The 25,630-nt window shown below is 29.1% G+C and overlaps 1 protein-coding gene across 3 annotated transcripts; it reads left to right on the plus strand.

Annotated features, from left to right (window-relative positions):
• Window positions 1-18,799: 18,799 nt before the first annotated feature.
• Window positions 18,800-24,352, plus strand: LOC111035127 (probable protein phosphatase CG10417). Of its 3 annotated transcripts, XM_022316648.1 has the most exons (9): window positions 18,800-18,968; window positions 20,359-20,470; window positions 20,651-20,804; window positions 20,869-21,088; window positions 21,291-21,549; window positions 22,568-22,611; window positions 23,190-23,424; window positions 23,489-23,709; window positions 23,784-24,352. In XM_022316648.1, the coding sequence occupies exons 4-9, from the start codon at window positions 20,978-20,980 to the stop codon at window positions 24,021-24,023; spliced, it is 1,110 nt and encodes a 369-aa protein (XP_022172340.1). In that variant the 5' UTR covers window positions 18,800-18,968; window positions 20,359-20,470; window positions 20,651-20,804; window positions 20,869-20,977; the 3' UTR covers window positions 24,024-24,352. The 3 variants fall into 3 exon arrangements, with proteins under 3 accessions (XP_022172340.1, XP_022172338.1, XP_022172339.1); XM_022316646.1 differs by having other exon boundaries at window positions 20,651-21,088; XM_022316647.1 differs by lacking the exons at window positions 18,800-18,968; window positions 20,359-20,470 and having other exon boundaries at window positions 20,508-21,088.
• The last annotated feature ends 1,278 nt before the right edge of the window (window positions 24,353-25,630 follow it).

Below are 25,630 nucleotides of genomic sequence, written 5' to 3' on the forward strand. Positions count from 1 at the left end.
TTTGTTAGTGTTTGAATTTATTCCATGTGTCACCATTTTGAGTAAATATTTAATCTAGTTTGTAAGTTTTGCTGTGATTATTCTGTTTATACCATTTGTATAGTTTCACTGAATCAGCCATTTTATTCTTTTTTAAATGTATTTATTAATTTGTTGTTAACATTACAATTGCTTGCAAATCAATGTTATACAATTAAAAACAAGAAAATATTTTTTAACAAGAAAAAACTGTCGTTTAAGTATGTTAATTTGCAGGTACATTTTTCAAGACTTTTGTACGTAATTTTTGTGAGTTACAAAAGAACTTGTTAAATTGTCAGGGTATGTTTTGATTGTATCATGTCTTTTCTCTGATGGAAATCATCATAAATTAACAAAATTTCTTACATGACTGGCTGATTTATAAATTAATTGATGATAAATTACAACATAATTTTTTTTTGACAGTGCCAATTAGTTGTTTGAATCTAATATTTTATTAAAACCTTTATAGCAAATTGCCTTAAATAAAATAATATTAAATTAATTGAAATGTGTCTAAAACAATTTTAAATTATGTCATTAATAAAGACAAATATTTTAAAGATGTATTAACAAATTATAGCTATAAATTTTAAAGGAATATTTCATGAATAATTTTTTGCAAAACAATTATAATTTGCTGTTTTTGTTTAATTAATAATATAATGTGTTGACTTTTATTTTATATTCAAAAAAAATTATGTTTTTAATTTTAGTTTGTTTTTCTAAGAAGTTATTACGTATAAATTTATTATATGATAGACCTATATCGATTAGAAAAATGTATTGATTTTAAAATTATGCATTGTCAATGATCTGATATTTTAAATATTAGGTAAATCGTATATTACCATTCTTTAATTAAATACTAAAAATTATATTGAATTTGAATATAATAATATGTTCTGATCAAAACATAATATGTGATGTTTTATTAATTATTTATTTATATATCATATTATAAGTGCTTGAAAAATACTGCCAGACAGTATTTGCGAGCGTAACCTGGCACACCGTGTTTCATAATTAAGTCACAAAGTATAGTTTATAATTTATTGAGATAAAAACTAATATCCATTCAATATATGGTTACATATGAAAATTAAATTTAATAAGTACAAGAACTCAATATGCAAAAGTATTCGTAAAGATATCCCAGACAAAATATAATATTACATAACCTTTATTATGAAAGTTGCGATTAGAAGTAATAATTGCACTTTAACTTAAGTGAATGTGTGTTAATTGTTATTTTTATAATGGTATAATATTGTGTAATTTTATACCATTATTTACAGTGCGTGTCGTGAGCATTTAACTTAATTTATTAAAATCGATTGATTAATTAAATTATTTGGCGAACACTTTTTATTTGATTAAAAAATGCTAGAATTTATCAAAAGCCAAAAAGTCAATAATTTACTGATATTTGAAGGATATTTTTTAATTAATTTTTGTATTCTATAATTGTATTAATATCTATATGTAACTTGTATAAAAAGGTTTAAATTTTGAACTGATAGTTACGCGGGATATTTTATCATGGAATATTTTAACGTGTCACCATTCTTAAATGGTGTTTGTAGAATTATCAACTAATAATCAAACATATGGCTACCTATCACATGTACTTAATATTTAATTTTGGGTCAATAGTTGATGTGTTCAGTGTAATATGAGTTCATGTATTTACGTTGTACATTGTATAGCTGCGTCTCACATTATACTAATGAAAACCTTTTTTTGTTAAAGGAATCTCAAATTTAATCAAATTATTCATATTTCTTAATATTTTATCCTACAAACTGCATCATAAAATGTTGTAAATACAATTTTATACTTGTATTAAACTTTGTATAGTACTGTGTGTATTGAATAATGGTATAAAAAAGTTTTGTACTGTGCACATTTTATACCAGTATAATATTCAAAATTTAAAGTTCTGCACAATTTAAACTTGGTTACTCGCTCATTTCCCATTTAAATCTTATTAATAAAAATTGGATAAGTTAAAAAAAATCAAATAAAAAGTAATAAGCAATAGGCAATGAGTAATGAAGTAATAAATTAAAACTTTTAAAAATGTTTTATATACATTTTATACTATTGAATAAAATAATTCTATACAACAAGTACAATTCAATATTATACAAATTCATATCACTATTCTACTAAGGTACAAAAAAATGTATTTGTTTATAATCTTTAACATTTATAATACTTAACTTGACTTTGTTTCATAAACCCAACAAGCAACAACCACATTGATAAATAACTTATTGAAAAATACATATCTCTTTACCTATTCATTACTTCCTAAATTACCTATTGTATACATGAATTATTATTATTGAGATTAGACTTATACATTTTTTATTTGTTTATTAATAAATATTTTAGATTCTGAGCAGAGCAATGAATATATTGATTTTACAATGATATGTGTTTTTTTGTTTACATTTGTTATTCATTTTTTTCCGGGCAGAGATATACCTTAACTGATTTACTTATGTTAATACACTTAAACCAAAGTGCAACAAGTGTAGTATCGATTCCACCATCGACAAATTGTGTATCTCGTTTAGATTTGTCCACAAAGCATATGAATTTTTTAATTCTCTATTCGAAAATTGCCGGAAGGTTAGGTATACATGCCCAAAGTGGTCACATGAACACAATAAACCTCATCAAAATTGTAAATACCACATGAATGGCTTAGAACTTTATGAGCTGAAAAACAATGAAATATGTACTATTTTATAAAATATGTATTTTTGTACTAGAACAAACTTGAAAAAAAGTGTTTTTGAAACTTTAAAACACACAATTGTAGTTTAACATATTTGCAATAACACAAATTTATTCACAGTATTTAAAATAATGAGTAATAAGTACAACATTAATCCATTATCTAGGCACCCCAACTAGTAATGGTTGATTCTAAAGGTACAGGTATATTAGGTGAGACATTTTTGAAAATTTGTTTATGTGATTGTGCTCTTTTAAATATTACAACTACAATTTTATCAACAGTACCAAATTATATTTGTACTTCCTCCAAAACTATGGGGGCAAGGAGCTCTCTGTAATAATAAATCCATGTTTCATTGAAAAAATGTTAAATAAGACTGTGCATAACAAATTAACAATTAATTCTCTGTAATCTGTATAGTATTGAAAATTTGTTTGTTGTTGATTTATATTAAATTATAAACATTACATGTAATAGTATGCTTAAAACCTATAAATGTAGTAATAGTATGCCAAAATATGCAGTATAAATGTTTGTACTTTGATTGAGTGTGTAATGAAAGAAATTTGCATCAAAAAAGATTTAGTATTTATTTTTTATCCCGTATATTAATATGTTATGCAATAAAGGATATAAAGAGTTTTATTCTTTATATGAAGCAATTGTTAAAAACTCTCAATACATGCCTATCTCAAAATATTATCATTAGATCATTGTTAGAATATGGATCAGTGTTATGGAATTCTTTCCAAAACGACAGTATAGAAAATATTTAATAAATCCCAAAATGCTTTCATAGAATTATCAGATGGATGACTGGAAAATAAGAAGTCTGCAGAGAATATAACTGCAACAAGGAGTACTGAGTAATTGATTTTTCAGAAGCAATAGAATAACCTTTCAATGTATTTTCGTAAGGATAATGGATGTAATCATTGTATACATTATTATGTTCTATCTTTCTTTCCATTAGTGCAGCTATGGTACTTATTCATGCACCTTTAAATAGACTAGTTAATTCATATTGTAATGAACTTAGTAACTTTGATTTGTTTACAGAGTCAGAATAACAATTAAAACCTAAATTATTTGATTCGTAATTACTATTAGGCACATTAATATCTAATTTTATTTATTATTATTTTAAATTTTAAATTTATAGTTTTGTTTTTTTAGTATTATTTTAAGTTACAATTGCTTACCTACCTAGTACCTGTATACATTTACTTGTTTAACTATTATTAATTATTGATGTCAGTTTGTCACTATTACTTGCTATTATTGTTATTGTACCTAAATATTACTCTATTTCCATACTACTATTTGTAAAATAATAGTTGTTTGGAATATCTACCTAAATAGTAATTATAGACTAAAGTATTATAACTTAGAAATAAGTATGGACCTAGGTAGCTCCTACTCACTCAGGTCAACCAGGAACCAGGATAAGTATATAATATATAGATAATTAAAAATTGTATCTAAGTTGAACTAATAATATTGAAGTATTTTATATTTTGAATATCTTACTCGCTAAAATAATTAGTTACCTATTTTTATACAATGGTACCTATCTTTCACCTTAGATTCTTTATAGCTGCAAGCCTGGGCAAATTAATCATGATTATTAACTGAGTTAAGTTAAGTTGATATAAGACATTTTAAAAAGTTTAAAATTAATAGCTATCCTATTTTTTTAAAACTCACTTAAGTTAACACTTAAAAATTATATGGTAACTTAAAATTAACTTATTCATTTAAGCATTGAAGTTAAGTTGTTTATTTTTATTTTCTTAATAGGTACATAAAGAGCCAATAATATGGTTTAAAATAATAAAAAGGAAATGTTTGTACAATATGGATCATAGGATCATCAACAATAATTTAATTATATTTATAAGTTAATGTAACTTTGATTTGAATAAAAGTAACTCGTTATTTATTAATTTTATATCAATAAAAATCATTTAAGTTAAAAATTAAGTTAATGAAACTTAAATTTAAAGAAGTCAAGTTAAAAAGTTTAAATTTAAATTTCAGTTTTTAAGTTTAACTTTTTAACTGGTTTATGCCCAAGCTTGAGTACAGGTACCAGTCTGTACTCATCTAGGTAGTATTTAGCATACTAGTATCTTTTCAAAAATATTGTATGTGTCTTGATCTTATGTACCTTCTATACTTATGTTGGTAATAAACGTATATATTCATTTTTTATCTACAGGTAAATAAATACTTTTTTTCAAGTATGATAATTTAAACTATTACTATAGTTAAGATTTTTACTGTATACATTATTAATTTAAGTTATAATAGTTGTTATGAACCGTTATTACTTTAAATGTAACTTAAATTTTTCAAATACATATTAAGAAATTTTTAAGTTGTTAGAACTTTCATCTCTGAACAGCCGTTGCCTCAAAAGTGACCAATTATCTTAAGTTTTAATGAGAATTTTTGTTGTTGGAATTCTCTCAATCAATAAATAAATAAAAGTAAGTAAGTCATAGGCAAGTGCAATTGCTCTCATCGCAAATACTGCAATATATACTGATAGTGATCCATTTCACGTAAGTTTTTACATCGTCGTACATTATTTCAAAAAGTACCTTTTAACGTTTTAGGTAAAGTGGAGATACACTCGCGAATGCCTCGCAAAATGTTGGGCCACTACTCCGTTCGTCTATAATACTTGAAATCGTAAATTCGTAAGCAACTCGTCCTAAATTCGACTCATGGGTATTGAAATAATTGAAAAAATATTCCGCTTATTGGAAATGAATCTACGGTATGTCGTCATTTAAAATGTAAGAAACTTAAAAAATGACGAGGATAAAAAATATGTTTTTTAAAAATGTTTTGTTTTCTTATGACGACTAGAAACCGAGTAAACTCGTAAACATTTAATTTTTTTTCCAAAAACGCTAATTCTTTTTCAAATATCGAGTGTCTTCCGTCCATAATTTTGGATCACCATTCACCAGTGGTAATTGAAGACAGTCTAAAACGATTAAAGAATTAGTTTTCTCGACTCCAGCTGTATACCGCCATCATTCTCGTGTTTCATCTATATATGCGTGCCGTGATCGATACAATACAAATAAACAATAATATTGTCGCCTAAACGGGACGCCGGTCCGTCGCGCTGTCGCCTCGCCCGGCCAGGAAGCGATAGATATAATAGGTAAAAATTAATAATTATTATTAAATAAAGCATTTAAAACCATTACCACGGTAAGACGATACGAAAACCCATCACCGATTGTCGCCGAAAACCACAGGTAGCTGGTAATAGCCAATACGTAATACCTGGTATATATATGTAGGTACCTCTGTGATATATTGGAACGGACTTGTCGGGCGACGGATACCGCGGTATAGCGATCGCCGGTCGCGGTATTTAGGTAGGTGCAATACGAGGATTGAGTTGTGCCTTTGCCGCTGTAGTCGCCTTCGCCACACCGCTGCCGCCGCGCCGCGACCTCTGTCTCCAAAGTCTCCTATAGACTTTTTATTCGTTTGGCCTATTTCTTTTTCGCGCTACCCGGCGATTGTGTGTCTCTTACAATGATTTCGAAAACCGACGAAACGACGACAAACAAGACGTAACAGGTAATAATATAGTATATAATCGTAATGAGAATACCGCGGCGCCTAGCCGAGAAACGGACCAAACCGCGATGGGTGTCCGCCATCGGCGCGCGAGTGTAATAATTAATAATTACCTATTGTACGCGTATCGTATTAATATTATATAATAAAATAACTGTAGCCGTTAAGTTATCGCATCATACCGCGCAGATATACATAGGTATCGTCACGATTATGCGTGGTTGTAAATTTGAAGAAAAAAAAAACCGTAAACAATAACAATAATTACTATTAGGTGTCGAATGTGAACGTAATGTAATAATATACCTACGCCGCGCCAGTTCGACGAGGTAATAATAATAATAATATTGTAATATTTCAGCCGGTCGCAAATTGCAATCGCGGTAGCGTTGCAACGGTTGCACTGCGATGCACGCGCCACTCTCGTCCGGCGGCGGGCGCGCGCCGGTCGGTTATCTGCGCGCCAGAGTCCTGCAGGTTATTGCACCGCGACATTGCCACGTGCGGTGCGCGGTGAACGATCTCGCGGCACGGGCCCGCCGCCGCGCCTGTGACTAGATAGTCGCCGGCACCGACGACTTCGCCGATAAACAGGACGACGGAGGCGATGGCGGTCGTGCTTCGTCACTCGTCAGGGGTCGGCAATCCGCGGGCCGAGTAAAATATTTATGTTTAACAGAATAACCACGAACCAAGATGGTACGATGGACTGGAACTTGGGGGGGCCAAAACGCTGTCTGTTTGTTGATATTACCTCGTAGACCAGGGGTCTCCAATCTAAGACTCGAGGGCCGAATCCGGCCCGCCAAGCTTATTAATGTTCTGAAAATAATATTAATATATTAGTGGTCATCGTTTTTAAATTATTTTTTATTGAACTAATTAAAAAATGTAATTTACTATTTTTTCTTTCGTTGTAACAACTTATATAGTAGTCATACACTGATACGATACACTGATACTAACTAATAATAGAAAAACTCGTCGATCGCACTCATCTGACTTGGTATTAAATACTGCAGAGTGCCGTGTTTTTAACGGAAAGTGGAATAATGACTACTTCTTCATCGAACACAAAAATTTTGTTTTAAGCGTTATTTGCAAGGAAAACGTTGCTGTTTTGAAAGAATACAATATTCGTAGACATTATGAAATCAAGCACGCATCTACATACAACGAGTTATCTGGTTAACTACGATCAGACAAGTTTGAAATCTTAAAACAAAATTTATTAGCTCAAAAGTCAATTTTTACAGAACGGTCGAGTCAAAATGAATCTCTTATAAAAGCAAGTTTTCGAGTACTTAGCCCGTATTCTGGCGATGGCCGGAAAACTATTTACTGATGGTGAACTTGTAATTTGTATGTAGTGCATTTTGAAGACAGTTCAACAGATTTGTCCCGATAAAATCAACTTATTCACCGGTGTTAGCTTGACGGCGAAAACAATAATGCACGACGTACCACTGATCTCGGAAATGATATTGTTCGTCAGTTAAAAGATACTACTAAAAGTTTTTAAATATTTTTCAATTGCTTCGGATGAATCTACCGACACTTCAGACTCAGCGCAGATGCTTTTATTCGGTCGCGGAGTCAATTGATGAGCCCAGCAGCAGCTGTTGTGATCTTAAATAAACTAAATTTAGTATAATAATATGATCATACATTTTCGTTTAGAACAAAATAAGGCGGTAAGGCGTATGCAAATCATCGCAGTAGGTATAGAAAGTGTGCTCTTGAAGCTGGGCCAAAGACGACCGATAGTTATATTTTATGATGATATGTCTGTATTTTATTTTATTTTAGTTTCGAAAACCAAAAGTTAAACGGTCGGTTGGGCACCAGTTAAATTTCTTTCGATAACTATTTCAACTAGACTTGTTAAAATATGTACATAGACGCGTACTAATAATGTTGAAGAAATAACCAAGTTATGGTTAAGTAGATAGGTGAATTCACTCTATAATATTAAAAGTAACAGCATATATTGAATGTTTAAATAAGGGTTGGTACCGTTGAACGTATATTTTATATGTGGCGAGTGGATTAGAAATACATCCTTTTAAGTGCGTTTTTTTGTGCGTAGATTGACATTGGTACTGGTACCTATATCGGATTTTAATATATTAATGAATTTGTTTTTATTTTTTAATAATATTATATTATTATTAAGGATAACAAAGATAACGCGTTGCGTACTAATACTTAGTAGTATATAGTAAGGCACTATAAAGATAATGCATTTCTTCTGACATAGTGCTCTTTTGACTATAATAGTAGTACCTACTTCCAGTTTATGTGTCTTCGCAACAGCCTATACCGTCGAACTCTAGAAGCTGATTCAAATATACTCACGAATCCATTTCTGCTAAGTACCCAGTTCATGAGTATTGAGTTACCCTAAGCTATCGTACCCTGACTCGTCGGCATATTTGACAAGTCTGGAGTCAGTAATGTCTTAGTAGCACCATCCGTTCAAAAGTTTCACGCCATTAACATGAAATATGAATTGCAAAACATACTTCGAAATTCGCACACGTCTTATTGGCGAAAAAAACCCGTTTAACTATTTCGTGCGTCTCGCCAGCACCGCCCATAACAGACATTTTGCGAGAATTAAAAAAACCTGTATTGCTAAAATGTAGTACGCCATATTAGCATGAATTTGCATGATAGACTTCAAGATTCACACATGTCCTATTCGCGATCGAAACCTGTTCAACTGATTCACGCGTCTCACCAGTATTTTGAAAGTCTAAAAAATTGTGTTATGTCAAAATTCAGAACGTGATAAGCATGAGTGAGCTATCCACTCCGAAATTTTGCAAACTCAATTCTTTAACAGCTATGGACTTAAAAAGTTAAAAATAAATATTAGAAAAAATAATTAATTTAATTTACAAAAATAGAAATGAATTAATTCTTTTACATATCACTTAATTTGTATGTTTTAATTATTTTATTAAATATCATTTATGTACTATGGAAAGGGTCTTTTTTTTAATAACTAATTACGTCCGTTACAATCCATTCATCGTCACCCTTTTATATAATATTACGTATTATGAATAGTATTAATTCACGACCCTTAAATATTGACAGAGTACCTACATGAATTAAAATTTTAATAGGTAGCCTTTTATACAATTAATTCTTCTTATTGCAATCTTAATAAACACAGAATATTAGTAAATATATTGAATTTCAGGTTTTATTGAAAAATCCAAATTATACATTCAACGAAGCTCAGTACAATGTGCAACTTTATATTTGACGTCACGAGAACTATACTTCGCTGTTTTCAGCTCAAAGAGAGTTTTTGTCAAAATTTGATTTTCATAAATGTGTTGTCGATCATCTGGTGAGCAAAAGGACATTTTTCTCGAGGTAAAATTGATCTCCATATGGTATTCGACGGTATTTGCAGATTTTAATTTTCCAAAATGTTAAAATCATACATTTTTTTATTCCAAAAATGTTTTGACTAGAAATTACTTTTCAAAAATCTTGAATTTCTGGTTCTTGAAAAGTTTGAAATGATTGAAAAAAAATATATTTCATAAATTTTTAACTATTGTCAATTTATGTATATAAATATATTTTTATTTTTAATTACTAATGATTTTATTGTGTGCTTAAAATTATAAATATAAAAGACAATAAATAAATATTGTATACAATTTTATAATTTCAAATTTACATAAAAACAAATAAAAAAGACAAAATATAGATAAATAATAAAAAAAATAGAAATTGTTATAATCTAGGTTTGATACTAAATGTTTATATTTTATACTTGGTATTAAACATTTTTCTTTTTATCTACATTTTTTTTTAATTTTAAATTATTAGTTTTAAAAAAAATTTAAAAATTTAGACAAATAATAAAACTTAAATTAATTGAAAATAAAGAATGTATTTAAAAAAGCGTAAGACATTTAGGTATATATTGTTTTTTTTTAATTTTTTTAATTTTTTTAATATTTGTCAACAGTTTTTATATTCACAAAATTTTAACATTTTTATATTGCTAATGTTTTACCTACAACATGGAGCCCAGTTACATAATTTAATAACATTTTGAACATAAATATGATAATTTAATTTACAATCCGACAATGCATTTGTGTGAACAAGATGATAGCTAGAACATAATTTATGATTATGACCAAAGAAATAATCATAGAATGGTATCGAGACGTTCAAATTAATTTGAACTAATAATTCAATACTTTTGAAACTTTATTTCTGCTCAACAATTTTTAAAATCCAAAAATGTATAGTTTAAACATTTTGGTTTGCACAATTTTATTAAATTCAATCAATAAATTATTGTAATCTATTTCAAATATTTTATTTTTGTACATTTTGATTTAGTTTTTTCCCCATGTTTATTTTCAAATGAATTAATAACTATTATTATTGTAATTTTTTTTATAAATATGTAAATGTTCCTCGACACGTTTTGGTATGTTACCAATGCATTGACTTTACATTATAATATAATGTTTAATTTTCAATACAAAATAGTTAACAGTTATCTACTGTTTTAAAAATGTTAGTAGCACTGGAGATTTTATGCCACGAATTCCTAAAATATCATATATTAAATAACATATGAAATATATCCATCGGCTATATTCTTAATTGTCGGTACATTTTTACGATAATAAACAGTAGTTGTATATGTGTGAAATCGTGTGAGAATGTACAGCAAGTTAGAGGCCTGTAAACTGGGCCTTTCAAACATGTATCATTTAAAATGTCGCCATTATATCAGATTTACATGACATATCGAAAATCGCACTCGCAGCCGCTTTAACGTATTATTATAGATTCTTTCACAATTGCAACTGTGTTAAGTATAAAACTTATTACTCATAATATTACCTTAATTAACGTATTCAATAGTCTAATATATTTTGTACCAAATGCCTTAATAACTCCTTATAATAAATTACGAATATAATGTATTCATTTTTTAACTATCCAAATTCCAAGTTATTTTCAATTCGTAGATATAAAAACTACTTTTGGTGATATTCTACGAATTCCAATTTTAACGTGCTTTGGAAGCAATTTTACCAAAATAGGTACTGGGTGGTTTGTGTTTGGGCGAGTGATTATAAAACACTGTAATGTCTTTGGGAGATCTTTTCTTTATATTATTAAAATTTAAAAAAAATATCTAGGTTTTTTTGTTTTTTCAATTTTTTTTCTGGAAAGAATAAAACCCCCATACGTTTTATGTTTACTCTAAATCTAAGACATAAATCTCACATATACTTATTACAATTATTTTATCTTTTATATTGTATTATACTAGCTCAAACACACTATAAGAAACTTGCTCAAATAAATTACTTTTATTATGCAGGCAAAAAGGTAATTCGCTCAAACGCATGATGACCTAAAGTCTTAGGTCACCCAACACTTACAAGTATATGCAGTGGTCGAAGGGGCTCAAAATAAGTGGAGGGATGCCATTCATAATTTATATAGTTCTCATAAATTGCTTAAACAGTCTTACAAAAAAAGTGGAGGGATGGAAATTCCCCCCCCCCCACTTTGACCACTGTGTTCCCGGAACACTGTTCCGCCACAAATCGTAATACGATGCTTCCGATATGACGAAATTCTAACTGTTTTGTTTATCGTCACATATTCACAACAGTCGGATTCAAGTATAGGACATAAGGCGTATGATATTCGATTAAAATATTAGTTTATATAACATTAAAAAAGTTTATTGGACATTTGGACTATTGTTTTAAATTTTCACAATTAAAATTCAACTTGGTAGTATTGGTACACATATTTGCAATTCTGCTTTTAGGTCCCGATTAAGGGATTGTCAAAAATTTAAATATTTTTAACTATATTTGTCATTTTCATTTCCAATAGACAATGAATAATAATTAACTACATATTACGAGCATATAAATATAATATATTATTTATGTGTATTGTAATATTTAGGATAATAGTTAGGCAATATTAAATCTTCAAATAACAACTTTACAGACGTGCATAGCCGTACAAATGCGATATAAAAATGACAATATTTGATATTTGTATTGTAATCTTTAAGTATAATAGGTAATAATGTAAAACATAAATATATAATAATAATATTCGTATTATTAATATTTCGTACTACTTAGCAGGGGCGGCTAAGGGGAAGCCAGTGAAGCTCAGTCTCAACTAACTATTGTAAAGAAAAAGGAGGTATATGTGGTACAACTATAGTTATTTTCAGTCGACTTTAAGAATATTATATTCAATAATATAATATACATTTTAAAATACAAATTTATTTTGTCTTGTATAATATTAATTATCATAGTATTTTAAACATCACTGTTATTAAAAACCACGATGAAGATGATTATGGAATGATAGAACGATCTCGGCAAAAGCCGAAGAGTGCCGAGAGGCTAATAATATTTAGCTCTCAGACGAGTTGGTCTGCCGTACGAATTACGATTATAAAATATATCATGGTAGAGGGGGAAGTCAGAATTTTATTATGAAATGAGCATAGGCGTGACTAGATTTCATTCGCAGAGGCAGCCTATAGCTAATAACCGGCGGAACCAAAAAAAGCCCTATAAACCAAATACCGTATTTTTTTAAAGCCCCCCTTCCCCCGTACCAATGAAATATTTGTATAATTTAAAAAAAATCTGAATTATCTATTTACAATTAATTATCTACAGTACTTGCAATACCTTTTAGAGATTAAATTAAACTCTCAAAATATTATTCATCTACAGCCCTGCAGGATTACACACGACCGAGCTAGAAATCAAAAAAAAAAAATAACATCACAATAATATATAGTATCCAATAATAGATTATGCGGACCAAACCGTCGCCTGTCTCAAATCTTTATAGTATAGGTTTTTCCGAAGTCGGGAACATAAATCTTTATAGGTAAATAGTAATTATAACAATAAATAAAAGACATTTTTTTTTTAAATAAAAGTTGTAACCCATCTGCAGACTTAAAACTCGGTTGATCGGCGACTTTCGAAAATTTCAGGGGCAGCCCAGGTATCCTAGGCTGCCACTGTGGACACGTCTATGGAAAAGAGGCTGAATGATGAGGTTCGGGCCTCAGAGTTTGTCAATATTATCCATTTGTCATCTGTCGAACCAACGCAACTTCCACAAATAGAATATAGAAATAGGTATTGGAAGGTTGTCATAATGTCGTCGTCGTGTAGTATAACACACGTCAAAAACTAAAAATATCGGTTCTTTTCAAGCAATAATTATTTGTAAATTGAAACTGTTGCGTCCCGAGATGTAGTGTGCGATTTACGATGGGTATATTTTGTTTATTATTAATAATATTGCTATCACCACGCAGTCGTCCTTTGTCGTCTTATCGAGATCGATTCGCTGTTGACTTTATGTGAGCCTATGTGAGACATATGCGGGGCCTAATGGCCACGGAAAGCACACTACCAGTGCGAAACGTGTCTAAAGCCGGGTCCACACTAGGACGAACATGTTCGTTGAGAATGTTTCACCTGGTCTATACGTGTTTGTTAGTGTGTTTACGTGCTGTTTGCAATTGTTTAATTTTAATTATTATTCTTATAACTAACATACGTACTTAAATTTTGAATTCAGTCCAAACGAATAAAACGTATTTATTGTTATAATTAATTGCTCACCAAGTCCAATCATTTGGTCCATTCGACCAGGATTCGTTGATTCATTGTTCACCTACGTTGTTTAATAGTAACGTGTATTGTGCGTTTTTTTAGTTGTTAAATAAATTTAGTAGAGTAAGCTATTTAATATCACGTTATGCACATTCGTAATCATTCTATGTAATCATAATATGTCCACTCAATTATAGAGGCGTTGAGTCAACAGCCAAGTGACTGAGGCCCACTGCCCATACATATAATTTGCAAAAAGTTGGATGCGATCACCTTAAGTTAATGTGAGATGAAGTCGCAAAAAAATGAAATTTCCTAAGTGGAAGATTCAGTATTATTTTTGGATGAGCCTTCACAAGTTTTTTAAGCAATCTAGTCATTAAAAAACATTTCTAAAATCGTCAATTGTGCTTCTGAAAACAAAAATGGTCGAAAAAATAATGTTGACAAAAACACTTCTACGTCTTTAGTCTCTACATCAGAGATAAAATGCTATGCGTATGATTTGTCACATACAATATTACGACTTACAAATGTCCTTAATTTTTATCGTTAGCAGTGACCGATCGAATAAAAAGGGTCAATGAACTAGGGCTCTGCAAGGTATGTCTGCGCAAACACTAAGTTTAACACTGTCTTTCGTGGAATAAGTATTATAGATGGCATAAAGCACATAATACATTATTACACACTATTCCACAAAAATAGAATGAAAAAAAATCGAATAAGACTTCAGTGAGTCGGCTAGCGTTTATATGCCGTCGGGCATCGATCACGAGAACGTACTTCTATCAACGGCCGTCGTGCGAGCAAAAGAGAAGTGAGCAACATTGGTCTTATGTCGAACTTTATTGAACTCGAGATCACAAAGTAGTTTCATATCTCAAGAAGTAGTTCAGGCCTTGATGACTTTAGATAAATTATCAAACAAACAGTATTTGTTTTGTAACGCAACACTCGCAATCGTACGTACATGCTCGCTCGAATCTTACGTTAAAAATGTTAGTAGTTCCAAAAATTACTGGCGGTTTACCGACGAGAAATATAACAAGTGTATGTAATATACCAGTAAAACACACTTTTTCGTTTAATTCCCAAAAGTTTTTGAAAGTGCCGGAAAACACACAAAACATTAAGAAAAACGGGATTTTTTTGCACATCAGTTTTGATTTTTGGTGTGACTCTTAAACAAATAACTATAGATAGGTACATGAATCTTTCACTGAATGTATGTACCAATGTACCTGTTAGTATTTTCTATTCACCATAACATTTTCAGTATATTTTGAATCTTGTTGAACTGTTAGGCATATGGACATATGGTATGTTCGATTATTATTAGTTTTTTTTAAAATTAATGTTGATAAAAACATTTTTGCTTGGTCAAAAAACTCGAAAACATAAAACAAGGTTCCTCGCAATTTGTTTTTAGTGTAAATTAATATAAAAAGTTGAGCGTCAATCAACAATATTTTTTTATGAGCGTTTGAATTTCAAATTTTTACAACATTGGATTCACTCGATTTCTCGCATGTAGGTAACGATTTTCTTATTACGTTGTAATTCAAAAACGAATAACTGTAGATTCTTGAAACTTACACCATATTATGTTATTTTTTATCAATTCATAAACTTGATTGAATTTTCAAATTATTTTACTCGATTAGTGCTATTTACAGACATTTTAAATATTTAATTTGTTCAGTTTTTTTTTATAAATGTCAATAAAATTTTATTTTATTGGTCAAAACGCTTGAAAATGTAATACAAGGCTCCTGATACATTGTTACAATATCATTTTAAAAATATTTAAAATACATAGGTACGATTAAGCATTTAAAGTTCAAATTTTGACATAATTTTCAAATTGAAAATGTACTAATTATTTTCTAGTTATTTATAAAACATTCAACTTTTATAGCTAAGGATCAAAAATTAAAAACAAAGCTGAACACAACAATCAATTCTATAGTCAAAAAATCTAAAAATATATAAACACAGTTTTTTTTTTTAATTGTTATTTTGTGTTCAAATTTGGACGATATTAAATATTGTTAAATAACCAAGAGGTTATTCGTGGGTACCTACTTGAAACTTTTAGAGTACGTATATTATTATATTCTAATATTTTATGCACAGAATGAGCTTTTGAAATGTAATTTTTTGGCAAAAATAAATTTAAGCGCATTACGCTAATGCCTAATAGAATAAACTGAATAATCAACAAATAATATGGCAGTAATTATAATAAATGAGTCAGTTAGTTGAGTCTCAAATCTTTTTTCAACATTGAAACAAATTGTATCAATTACCTAATGATCTACAAAACTTGTAATTTTCATTTATTTTCATATTCTCATACTGTGAAATAAGTTGAGAAATGGATGAGATTAAATAACCAAAATACATGAACTTTTCTCCTTGCAAAATATCTAAGCCCACAGCTAATGGTTTCATCACTACTCAACTAGTAAAAGGTCTATGGGCTATGGTTAATATTATATTTTATTATTTTAATGACCACTGCTCAGGATTATAATCTATAAACACAAATATTCTTTTTTTTTCAAATTTATTATTTAAATATAAAATAAAAATACTAAAAAAAGATATTCAGAATACGTATTTGAATATATATTTTTAAATGTATTTAGAATAGTATTTAAATACAAAAAAAGTATTCAAATACTTTTATTCAAATACCTTACAAGACTGGCGTTACCCAACATTCTTCTTATCATTTTGCACTGGGTAATTATTTCAAAAAGTAAGGCATTACAAATAATGTTACATTTTTAAAATGAATTACAAAATCAGTTCGTATGACTAATAAGTAATGGTTTATTTATACGTCATACATTATAGTGTTACCTATAAAGCAGAATATATAATAGGTGTAAGGGTATACAAATGATGATGTACACATTTAATAGGTAACTAAAAATGCTATACAAGAACCAAATGTATAAGCATTATAATCTGTTGATTGGTAAAGCTGGGAAAGTAAACCATTTTTTTTTTAACTCATTAAGTTAAGTTAGTATAGAGAAATGTGAGTTAAGTTTAAAATTTAAAGTTACTTTTCTTTTTTTATAAACTTGTAAGAGTTACGAGTTAACTTCAAAATAAAAGTAACTTATTAACTTAGTTAAAACTCAGTTTTTTTCATATAAAATTAATAATTATTCCTACTTTTAAAGCTAACAATAACATAGTAATTTAATAAAGGTCTTGCAGTTTTAAATAAATGTATGTACTAAAATTAATTGCTGTAAGATGTAAGTACACATACAGTCAAAACTCTTTACAACGAAAAACTCTATATAACGTAAACATTACATAATAATGGTTGGTTTGCTATATAACCCATTAGACAATTCATTCTCTATAACGTATTAATCACTCTCAATAACGAAACAATATTTTAGGTTTCATAATACAATTTACGTGTTATCGTATCCATTACATATATAAACTATAAAAATAATCGGCAATAATGCCGAATAAAAAAGTCCAAACTAAGATGACAGACTATTTTAAATAAAGTATAAATATATATAGTATAAAAATTAAATTATATTTAATAAGTATGTATAGGTAATAATAATAATAATAATTTAATATAATATGTAAATATATATAAAATAATGTAAAAATAATGATGTGTTTGATAAATAATTAAAATTTTGTTTTTTTTTAAACCCTCTCTATTACGAAAACTCTCTATAACGAAAGAAATCTCTTGGTCCCTTCAGATTCGTTATAAAGAGTTTTGACTGTATTCTTTAATACTGAAATCAAAGACAAAATCCAACAAAATATTTGAATTATTTTTATTTATTTATTGACCTACAGTCCATAGCTAGGTATACTAAATTTATAATAACCAAATTCATTATTAGAATTTAGAATATAATTAATTAATTACACATATAACATCAAATATCATTTAATGAACTGTAATCCTATGAATGAATAGAAGTAGAAAAATATTCAATTAATAAGCAATAACTATTGATAAATTATAATAATGATTAAAAGTATAATGTCAGTCTGGCCCCCGGCACAATCATTTTCAATGAGAGCTCAGAAAAGAAAAGTTTTCCTCAGGTAATTTTGTTTTCCTCGATCAGTGAATAATATCATAATTACAATTAGAATCAAATCTCATAAACATGGTTTTAATTATTAGATAGAATTATAGTGTGCCAAATGTATATAAGTTGAAATAAATAAAATAATGTATAGGTACAGCTTTTAAAAAATAAAATTTCACAATTAGACAATTATTTTGGTAAAATACTTTTTGATACTATACTTTACTATACTTTTTGATAAATAAATACATACAAAATTAAAATTAATAAAATAATATTATATACCTACAATATAGTAATTAATAAATTAGGAAAATCAATAGCTCTAATTTGATGTATAACAAATATTTTGATACAGTTTTTTTTCTTAATGTACTTTATGACTTATAGCCTTCCTCTTTTAGACCTACAAATATGGCTATTATAATCATATTATTATTATATGCGTATATAACTGTAATTTTATACAAAATAAAAAAAATTCCTAAGAATCAAGAATAATCTTACATGATTAAAAGATAAAACTATCCAAGGGCCCATGGTAATTGCCTAATTGCCAGACTGATACTGATGAGTACACAAATGTATCTGGGATACTGATTAAATAGTTGTATTTTTCTCTCTCTCAATGAAGTTGTTACTTTAACTTGTTGCATATAACTTTTCTGTTAATAATGTATGTATCATATAATAATTATATTCTATGAATTTATAATATTACTAGCTGATCCCGTGTACTTCAATGCCTGTTGAAAATGCCAAATCTATACATGCGATTCGCTTGTTATAATGCGAGCAATATATTATGAGGTTGGATATTATATTATACTTTATACTATATTATCGTATTATACTATTATCATTGTACCCCATGCTAGGTAAAACTATACTACAATATTAAATTAAGTCGCTTTCTTTTGCTATAAGTACAACTCAACCATCTTAGCAAGCGATTTGTGAAAATTCGATTAGTTATTAGTAATTTTGTACCAATAATTAATGTAACACCATTGATTGTAAATACTAATAATAGATATTCAGATAAAATTAATTGTTTTTTTTTTTGCTAAACTAAATAAATATAATAATTGTTTATTATTCCAAGTTGATCCCGACCTGCCTAGAGTCTAGAAGCCTGTTTGATTGTTTGATTGCTAGCGACTCTCTTACTAAAAATGTATAGGTATACAATTTACAAGTTTATTTTAATTAATAATAACTTAAGACTTATTTTTTATTGACAAAAATGGTACTAAAATCTTCAACAGTGTCGGGTATAACAGTAAAAAATTTCATTCAAATCGGTTCAGTAGTTTTCTTGGTTAACGCGGTCCTAGAAAACCCCTTACAATTTTATATAATAGTATAGGTAAACCATTGTGGCATTGTTATAAATTATTCTTTATTACCTTCTTATAATATTTATAAATAATATTAAAAATTATTTTGATATTTCCGATTATTGTTTTTTTTTTATATTAAGTTAATTTTTACAGTATAGAATAAATTTAAATCTGTGGTTTTAGGAAAAAAATATTTAAATTAAATTATTAAAAACTAATTCCTGAGATTTTTAATAATATTGTTGATTATGTGTAAGCCTAAAACTTTTGGAATCGTTGGTAAATCGAAATTATTTTAACTTTTTTTTCGAACATCTCAACCTCTAGGTTTTGTAGTTGTGTCATTCATAACTTATTCGAATAACGTCGAAAATAATGCGTTACAACATAGAAGTTACTTTGAAAGTAGTTTTAATTGTATTAGTTCAAATAAAATGTAATGAAATTACCACAGCGTTACTGAAAAAGTAATTTCGTTACGGAAATTAGTAATTTACCCAACACCGCCTAACTGATTACATTTCTGAAGGCAATTATAAAGTTCGTGGACATGTAATACTCACAACAATAAAGTACTAATTAAAGGTGGTCGGTAGCATAGGTACTAATGTACTATCTTATTGTTGTATTTTAATGATGTATTTTGATGTAAAAATGTATTTTGTCATGATTTTAACATCATAACTTTGGCGTCTCACTTTTCTCCGAATGATTGTTATTTGTTGCGTGATAAGAAGTATTATAAGATATGATAAACACCCGACCGCCCAACTAGCCGGGCGATAAGCATGATAATAATAACAATAATAACAATATTTATAATATTATTCGTGACAAAAAATATTATAATATTTTAGTCAAACGACAACAACAACTTTGGTGCCATTGTAATAATATTATCAAGTGTCAACAATACCGATAACAGCGGAACCCGGCGGACAACAACAAGAACAACATCAGTCAACAGTGGTATTTATTTTCTGATTTCATAATATTATTATCGTTATATAAATGTACAGACTCGCATTATTCTCGTCACGACAGTAACAAAATAAATTCATAATAATTAATAACGATAAATATATTATACACTGATAATATTATTAATGCAAGCATAACACAACAATATTATCATATTAATATTCACAGTATTATTCGTTCCCCGTATCTCCATCAGCCGCCGCCGCATACCGGTCACCGTCGACGCGTCCTAGTCGTCGGCGTCGCTCCAAACGCCGCGCAGTCGCCTTCCGCCGCACTCGTCCTGACGGCACGTCAATCAATACTCCACACAGTACGACACGTACGCCGCCCCCAAGACGCCGCTACGCACGGAAATACGAAATTATTCTCTGCGCATTATTCAGGTGAACACCCGCATCCACATTCGTCGTCGTCGCGGGTGTGTGCCCGGGGCCGCTAGAGAGGATCAGCAACAGATTGCGGTGCGAGAGTGCGACGGCCGTCGTCGTCGTCATGGGTTCGTACCTGAACAAACCGAAAACCGACAAGGACTCCGAGGACATGGAAAACGACCGGCTCATGTGCGGCGTCAGTTCGATGCAGGGCTGGCGCGAGAAACAGGAGGTGAGTAACTACACTGTGAGTCGTGTCTACCGAGTAGCGGCGGGTGATGGGTGGCCCAGTGGTCGGGCGCGACTCGACGGCAGGTGTGCTTGCGGTAACGTTGGCACGCCGTTCGATTCGTTCCCTTGCGCTACTCTATAGCGGATTTTAAACCTTCCACTCGGTGGTTTAATTGTTGTGGTGTCTTTTGATCGCTCTGCAGGACGCCCACGTCTGTTTAGTGGACTTCGACAATGACATGTCGCTTTTTGGAGTCTTCGACGGGCACGGTGGCGCTGAAGTGGCACAGTATGCTGTTGAGATGTTGCCTTCACTGATCAAAAACGAACTGTTCAAACAAGGCGATTACGAAAATGCACTGATCAAGGCTTACTTGGATTTCGACGACAGTCTAATTGCACCGTCAGTTTTGAGGAGGCTGAGAACTCTTCGATTGAAAAACGGAAAAACAGAAGAAAGTGGTAAGTACCTAAACACTGTAATTTCTCTTATTTGATATGACTGACAAATACAAACTGTTAGTTGATATTTACTACCAAAATCATTTAAAATAAATACAGTTTAGTAATAAATTGAATTTTATTCTGACATGAAGTAAAACATAAAATACCTACCTATTTAATCATAAAATATAATATATATTTGTTTTTAATTCAGGGGAGAAAATATTAACATGGATTCTAAATTTTTTTGGTACGTTAATTTTGATCACAACGCACTTATAAACTACAACTATTAAACAATAAGTACATACCAATAGACACTTAGAGAATGTTTTATAAACTATGAAACTGCTACTATTTGGATGAATTAGTTTTTTTAATATTTATTAGGTTTATAATTGTTCTGAAAATTGTCATTAGGTTTTTTCAAAAATTCAACTCAATATAATTTTTGTATAGGTTTTTGGTTTCTATGGATGGCTCTGGTCATATTTTAATAGAACTTGAGTTCTATTAATATAATAAGTTTATAGGTAGCTCAATAGCTAATGGTTAATCACAGGTGTACTCACAAGGTATGCAGGGTATGCCACTGCAGACTCCAAGAAAGAACACTCTTATATCAACTTACAGTCTACTTTTCTCAAAGAACTCGAATGTTTTTTTTAATTTGTAATTTTGATTAAAAATGGACACAGAGATAGATACTTAGGTATTATAAAAATTATTGACAGTTTCAAAAAGCTTTAAGGGCCCTATTTTTGTTTTGCATGCTCTGTCAATGAGGCCTGTGCCCGCATATGTGATTTATTAATTATGATTTTTACTATATATATCAACGTTAAATCAAAATTAATTTTGATATTAGAGTTGATGAATTATTTAACTAAGTTCAAGACTAAGTTAACAATTAGTCGTCTATATATTGACGATACATAGTATACATTTAAAATAATTATTATCTGCTTAAATAGGTCATTATAATTTGGTAATTATCACGATTTTCTTTAATATTTATTATGTTTATTTCTTTTAGATAATGCCGATGTTGATGATGAAAAACTTGTTGAAACGGAATTGGTAATATATTATAACATAATAATTTTTTTGTGTTAATACAAGCAATATTATTTTTTTATTTAAATGTCAGATTTAACTAAGCACACACAGGATTTCACAAGCCAAACCATTAAATTTAAATTTTGTTTAAGATTTAAGAATCATTGGTTTCATTATGTAGGTAGGTACATAGTACAATTTTTATTATTCAACACCTAATCAGGCAATTATGTAAAGTGTACTCTGTTTCAAAAGAGAACTATCGCTTATTTTGCATCTTCAATGATGCGATTAGTTTGTCAAGAGCCATGTAATTATGCTAACACTAGGTAGTTGGTGTGACGCGTGCAACATTAGCAAAAACTGGTTGGACGACTGATTATTCTCTTTTGAGACTGAGTATATAATATTAAAGTTATCTCGTATGGTAAATAAGCGTTTTAGTTTTTATGTAAACTTTATATGTCACCACAGAAATCATTTACTTAATAGTTTCGGCCGTTGATATTGGTAAGGAAGCCCCTGTAAAAGCATATTCTATAGTTATTAGTAATAACTTAAATAGCATTATAATAGTTAAAACAAATCAATTTTTTCAGGCTGGAAAAGACAGTGGTTGTACAGCAGTTGTAGCTTTATTAGTGAAAAATAAGCTATATGTGGCTAATGCTGGAGACTCCAGATGTGTGGTATCTATTGCTGGCAAAGCTCATGCCATGTCAACAGATCACAAGCCTAGGGATAAATCCGAGTTGAAAAGAATTCTTGCAGCCGGTGGGAGAGTTTCAAGTGATGGACGAATTAACCATGGTCTTAATATGTCACGAGCCTTAGGTGAAAAATTTATTGTGTATTTTATAGTTAAATAAAATTGTAAACAATGTTCAATTATTTTCAGGTGATCATATGTACAAGACAAATAGTTTATTTACAAATATGGAACAAATGATAACTGCTTTACCTGATGTACAAATCATAGACTTGAAACCAGAAAATGGTGATTTTATAGTTTTAGCGTGTGATGGTATTTGGAACTCGTTATGCAGTCAGAAAGCTATTGATTTCATATCAAATCGTATCCATTGTCCAGATGTCAAATTATCATTAATTTGTGAAGAAGTAATTATTACATTATATTTTATCATTACTTTATCTATGATACACTTATTAATATCATTAACTCTTTGGTATAGTTATTTGAAGTATGTTTGGCGCCTGATACACCAAATGCTGGAGTTGGCTGTGATAACATGACTTGTATCATTGTGAAGTTCAAACATCAACAGAAAAGTTCACTTACAGATGATGTAGTAGAAGAATCTGATCTCGTTACTAAACGTTCACTTACAGATGATGTAGAAGAAGAATCTGATCTCGTTACTGACTGTAAGAAACCTAAATTGGATGTGACAGCACCTGAATCAGTAGAGTAAATATTGCTTTTCACCATCAACTTTTATGTGTCACACAATTTTTTTTTGGATGATAAGATTAGTGTAGACAAATTAAATTGTATTTTTCATTATTTAAAATTCAAAAAAATATTTCATTATAATTTAATTTAAGTAGCTAATGTATTACTTTTATTTAATTTATTTACCATATTATATTATATTATGAAGATGCTATGCCCGTATGTTGTGCTGTTTCTGTTACTCTAATATTAAACATTTTTTACAAAATGTGTTTTGTTGTTGTACATCTGTAAGACGGGGTCAACTCGTACTGTTATTAACTAAAAGAATATTACCTATTGATTAGATTTACTTGTTTCTTTTCCCTACATAATAATTATGAAATTATATATTATTATGTATACATGTTTTAAGCATGTTCACTCTATTTGTATGCTTAAATTACATTAAATTCTGATTTTTGATATTTGTAAATCTCATTTGAGAATTAGATTTATAGAATATTATCTCATAAAAAAATCAGAATTTGTATAAATATACTATAAAAAAGAAAAATTTGGTTAAGTGAGCATTCTTAAAAAAATCACTGTCGTATCAATTTTAAAAAAAAGTTAGTCGTTTAATTTAAAAGATTTAAATTGTTTGTTTGAGATAATATAATTAACCTAAAGAGAGATCCAAAGATATTCTAATATTTAAATGTACGTATCAACTATTGGTCATATTTACTTTAATATTAAAAATGAAAAAATTGAATCAACATTTTCATCAGCATTTAGCATTCTCATAATTTAGTTATTCGTAAGACTTAATATTAAGTTGTGTTAAATTTTTTGATTATTGTTTCTTCGATATAAGGTTAATTTATTATTGAGTCCATTGTATTTTATATACAGGGTGATCTGTTTTGAGTACTACTTGAAACTTAAGGTTTTTAACATGTCAGTGTCTTTGCGATCGTTGTGAGTTAGGTAATTGAATATAATAATTGATAAATTAATAAATAATATTGGCAGTTAGCGTATTCATTAGTTAGATATATTATAATAAGTTTTTTTTATGTAGTTTAATTATTAAAGTTGAACAATTTTGGTCATAAGCTTTATTTATATAGTTAATTTAACACGGAGCTGTTGAGTATTTTTATAATTTTTATTTCTTTCAGAGTATTACTACAGAGTATACCTACTTACTGTTTGTTCCAATAATTTATTTATTATTTTTTTTAAAAACACAATTACCAATATACTATTCTTAAAATAATGAAAAAATTTTTTAAACATACTATTTAAAATATGTATTTGGTATTTCATAATAAAATAATTATATTTTGAAAATATTTAAACAAAATTTAATTTGTTTATATTTTTTTTTAATCACATACTACTCTCGTTATAACAAGAGTATTTTATAAATAATATTCACCAACTCTATAATACAATATATTTATTACTAGACTATGTATACTCTATTCCAAATGAAAGTGGTAGTTGGCGGTAAACTTGTGCGCAAGGGCATAGCTTTGGTTTAAAGCACTGGCCTCGTGCGTTGGCTCTGTGAAAAAAGCTTGCAATTTCATTTATATTTAAAATGCAATGATGTACTTGATTTTGAATTGTGTATAA

The sequence above is a fragment of the Myzus persicae genome, unplaced genomic scaffold (genome assembly GCF_001856785.1).
Source record: "Myzus persicae strain clone G006 unplaced genomic scaffold, MPER_G0061.0, whole genome shotgun sequence".
NCBI lineage: Eukaryota > Metazoa > Arthropoda > Insecta > Hemiptera > Aphididae > Myzus > Myzus persicae.

Coding starts and splice junctions, on each gene's coding strand:
- LOC111035127 (XM_022316646.1), top strand. CDS start 20,978: ATGGGTTCGTACCTGAACAAACCGAAAACCGACAAGGACTCCGAGGAC. Junction 21,089..21,290: donor GCTGGCGCGAGAAACAGGAG/GTGAGTAACTAC, acceptor ATCGCTCTGCAG/GACGCCCACGTCTGTTTAGT. Junction 23,425..23,488: donor TAATATGTCACGAGCCTTAG/GTGAAAAATTTA, acceptor AATTATTTTCAG/GTGATCATATGTACAAGACA.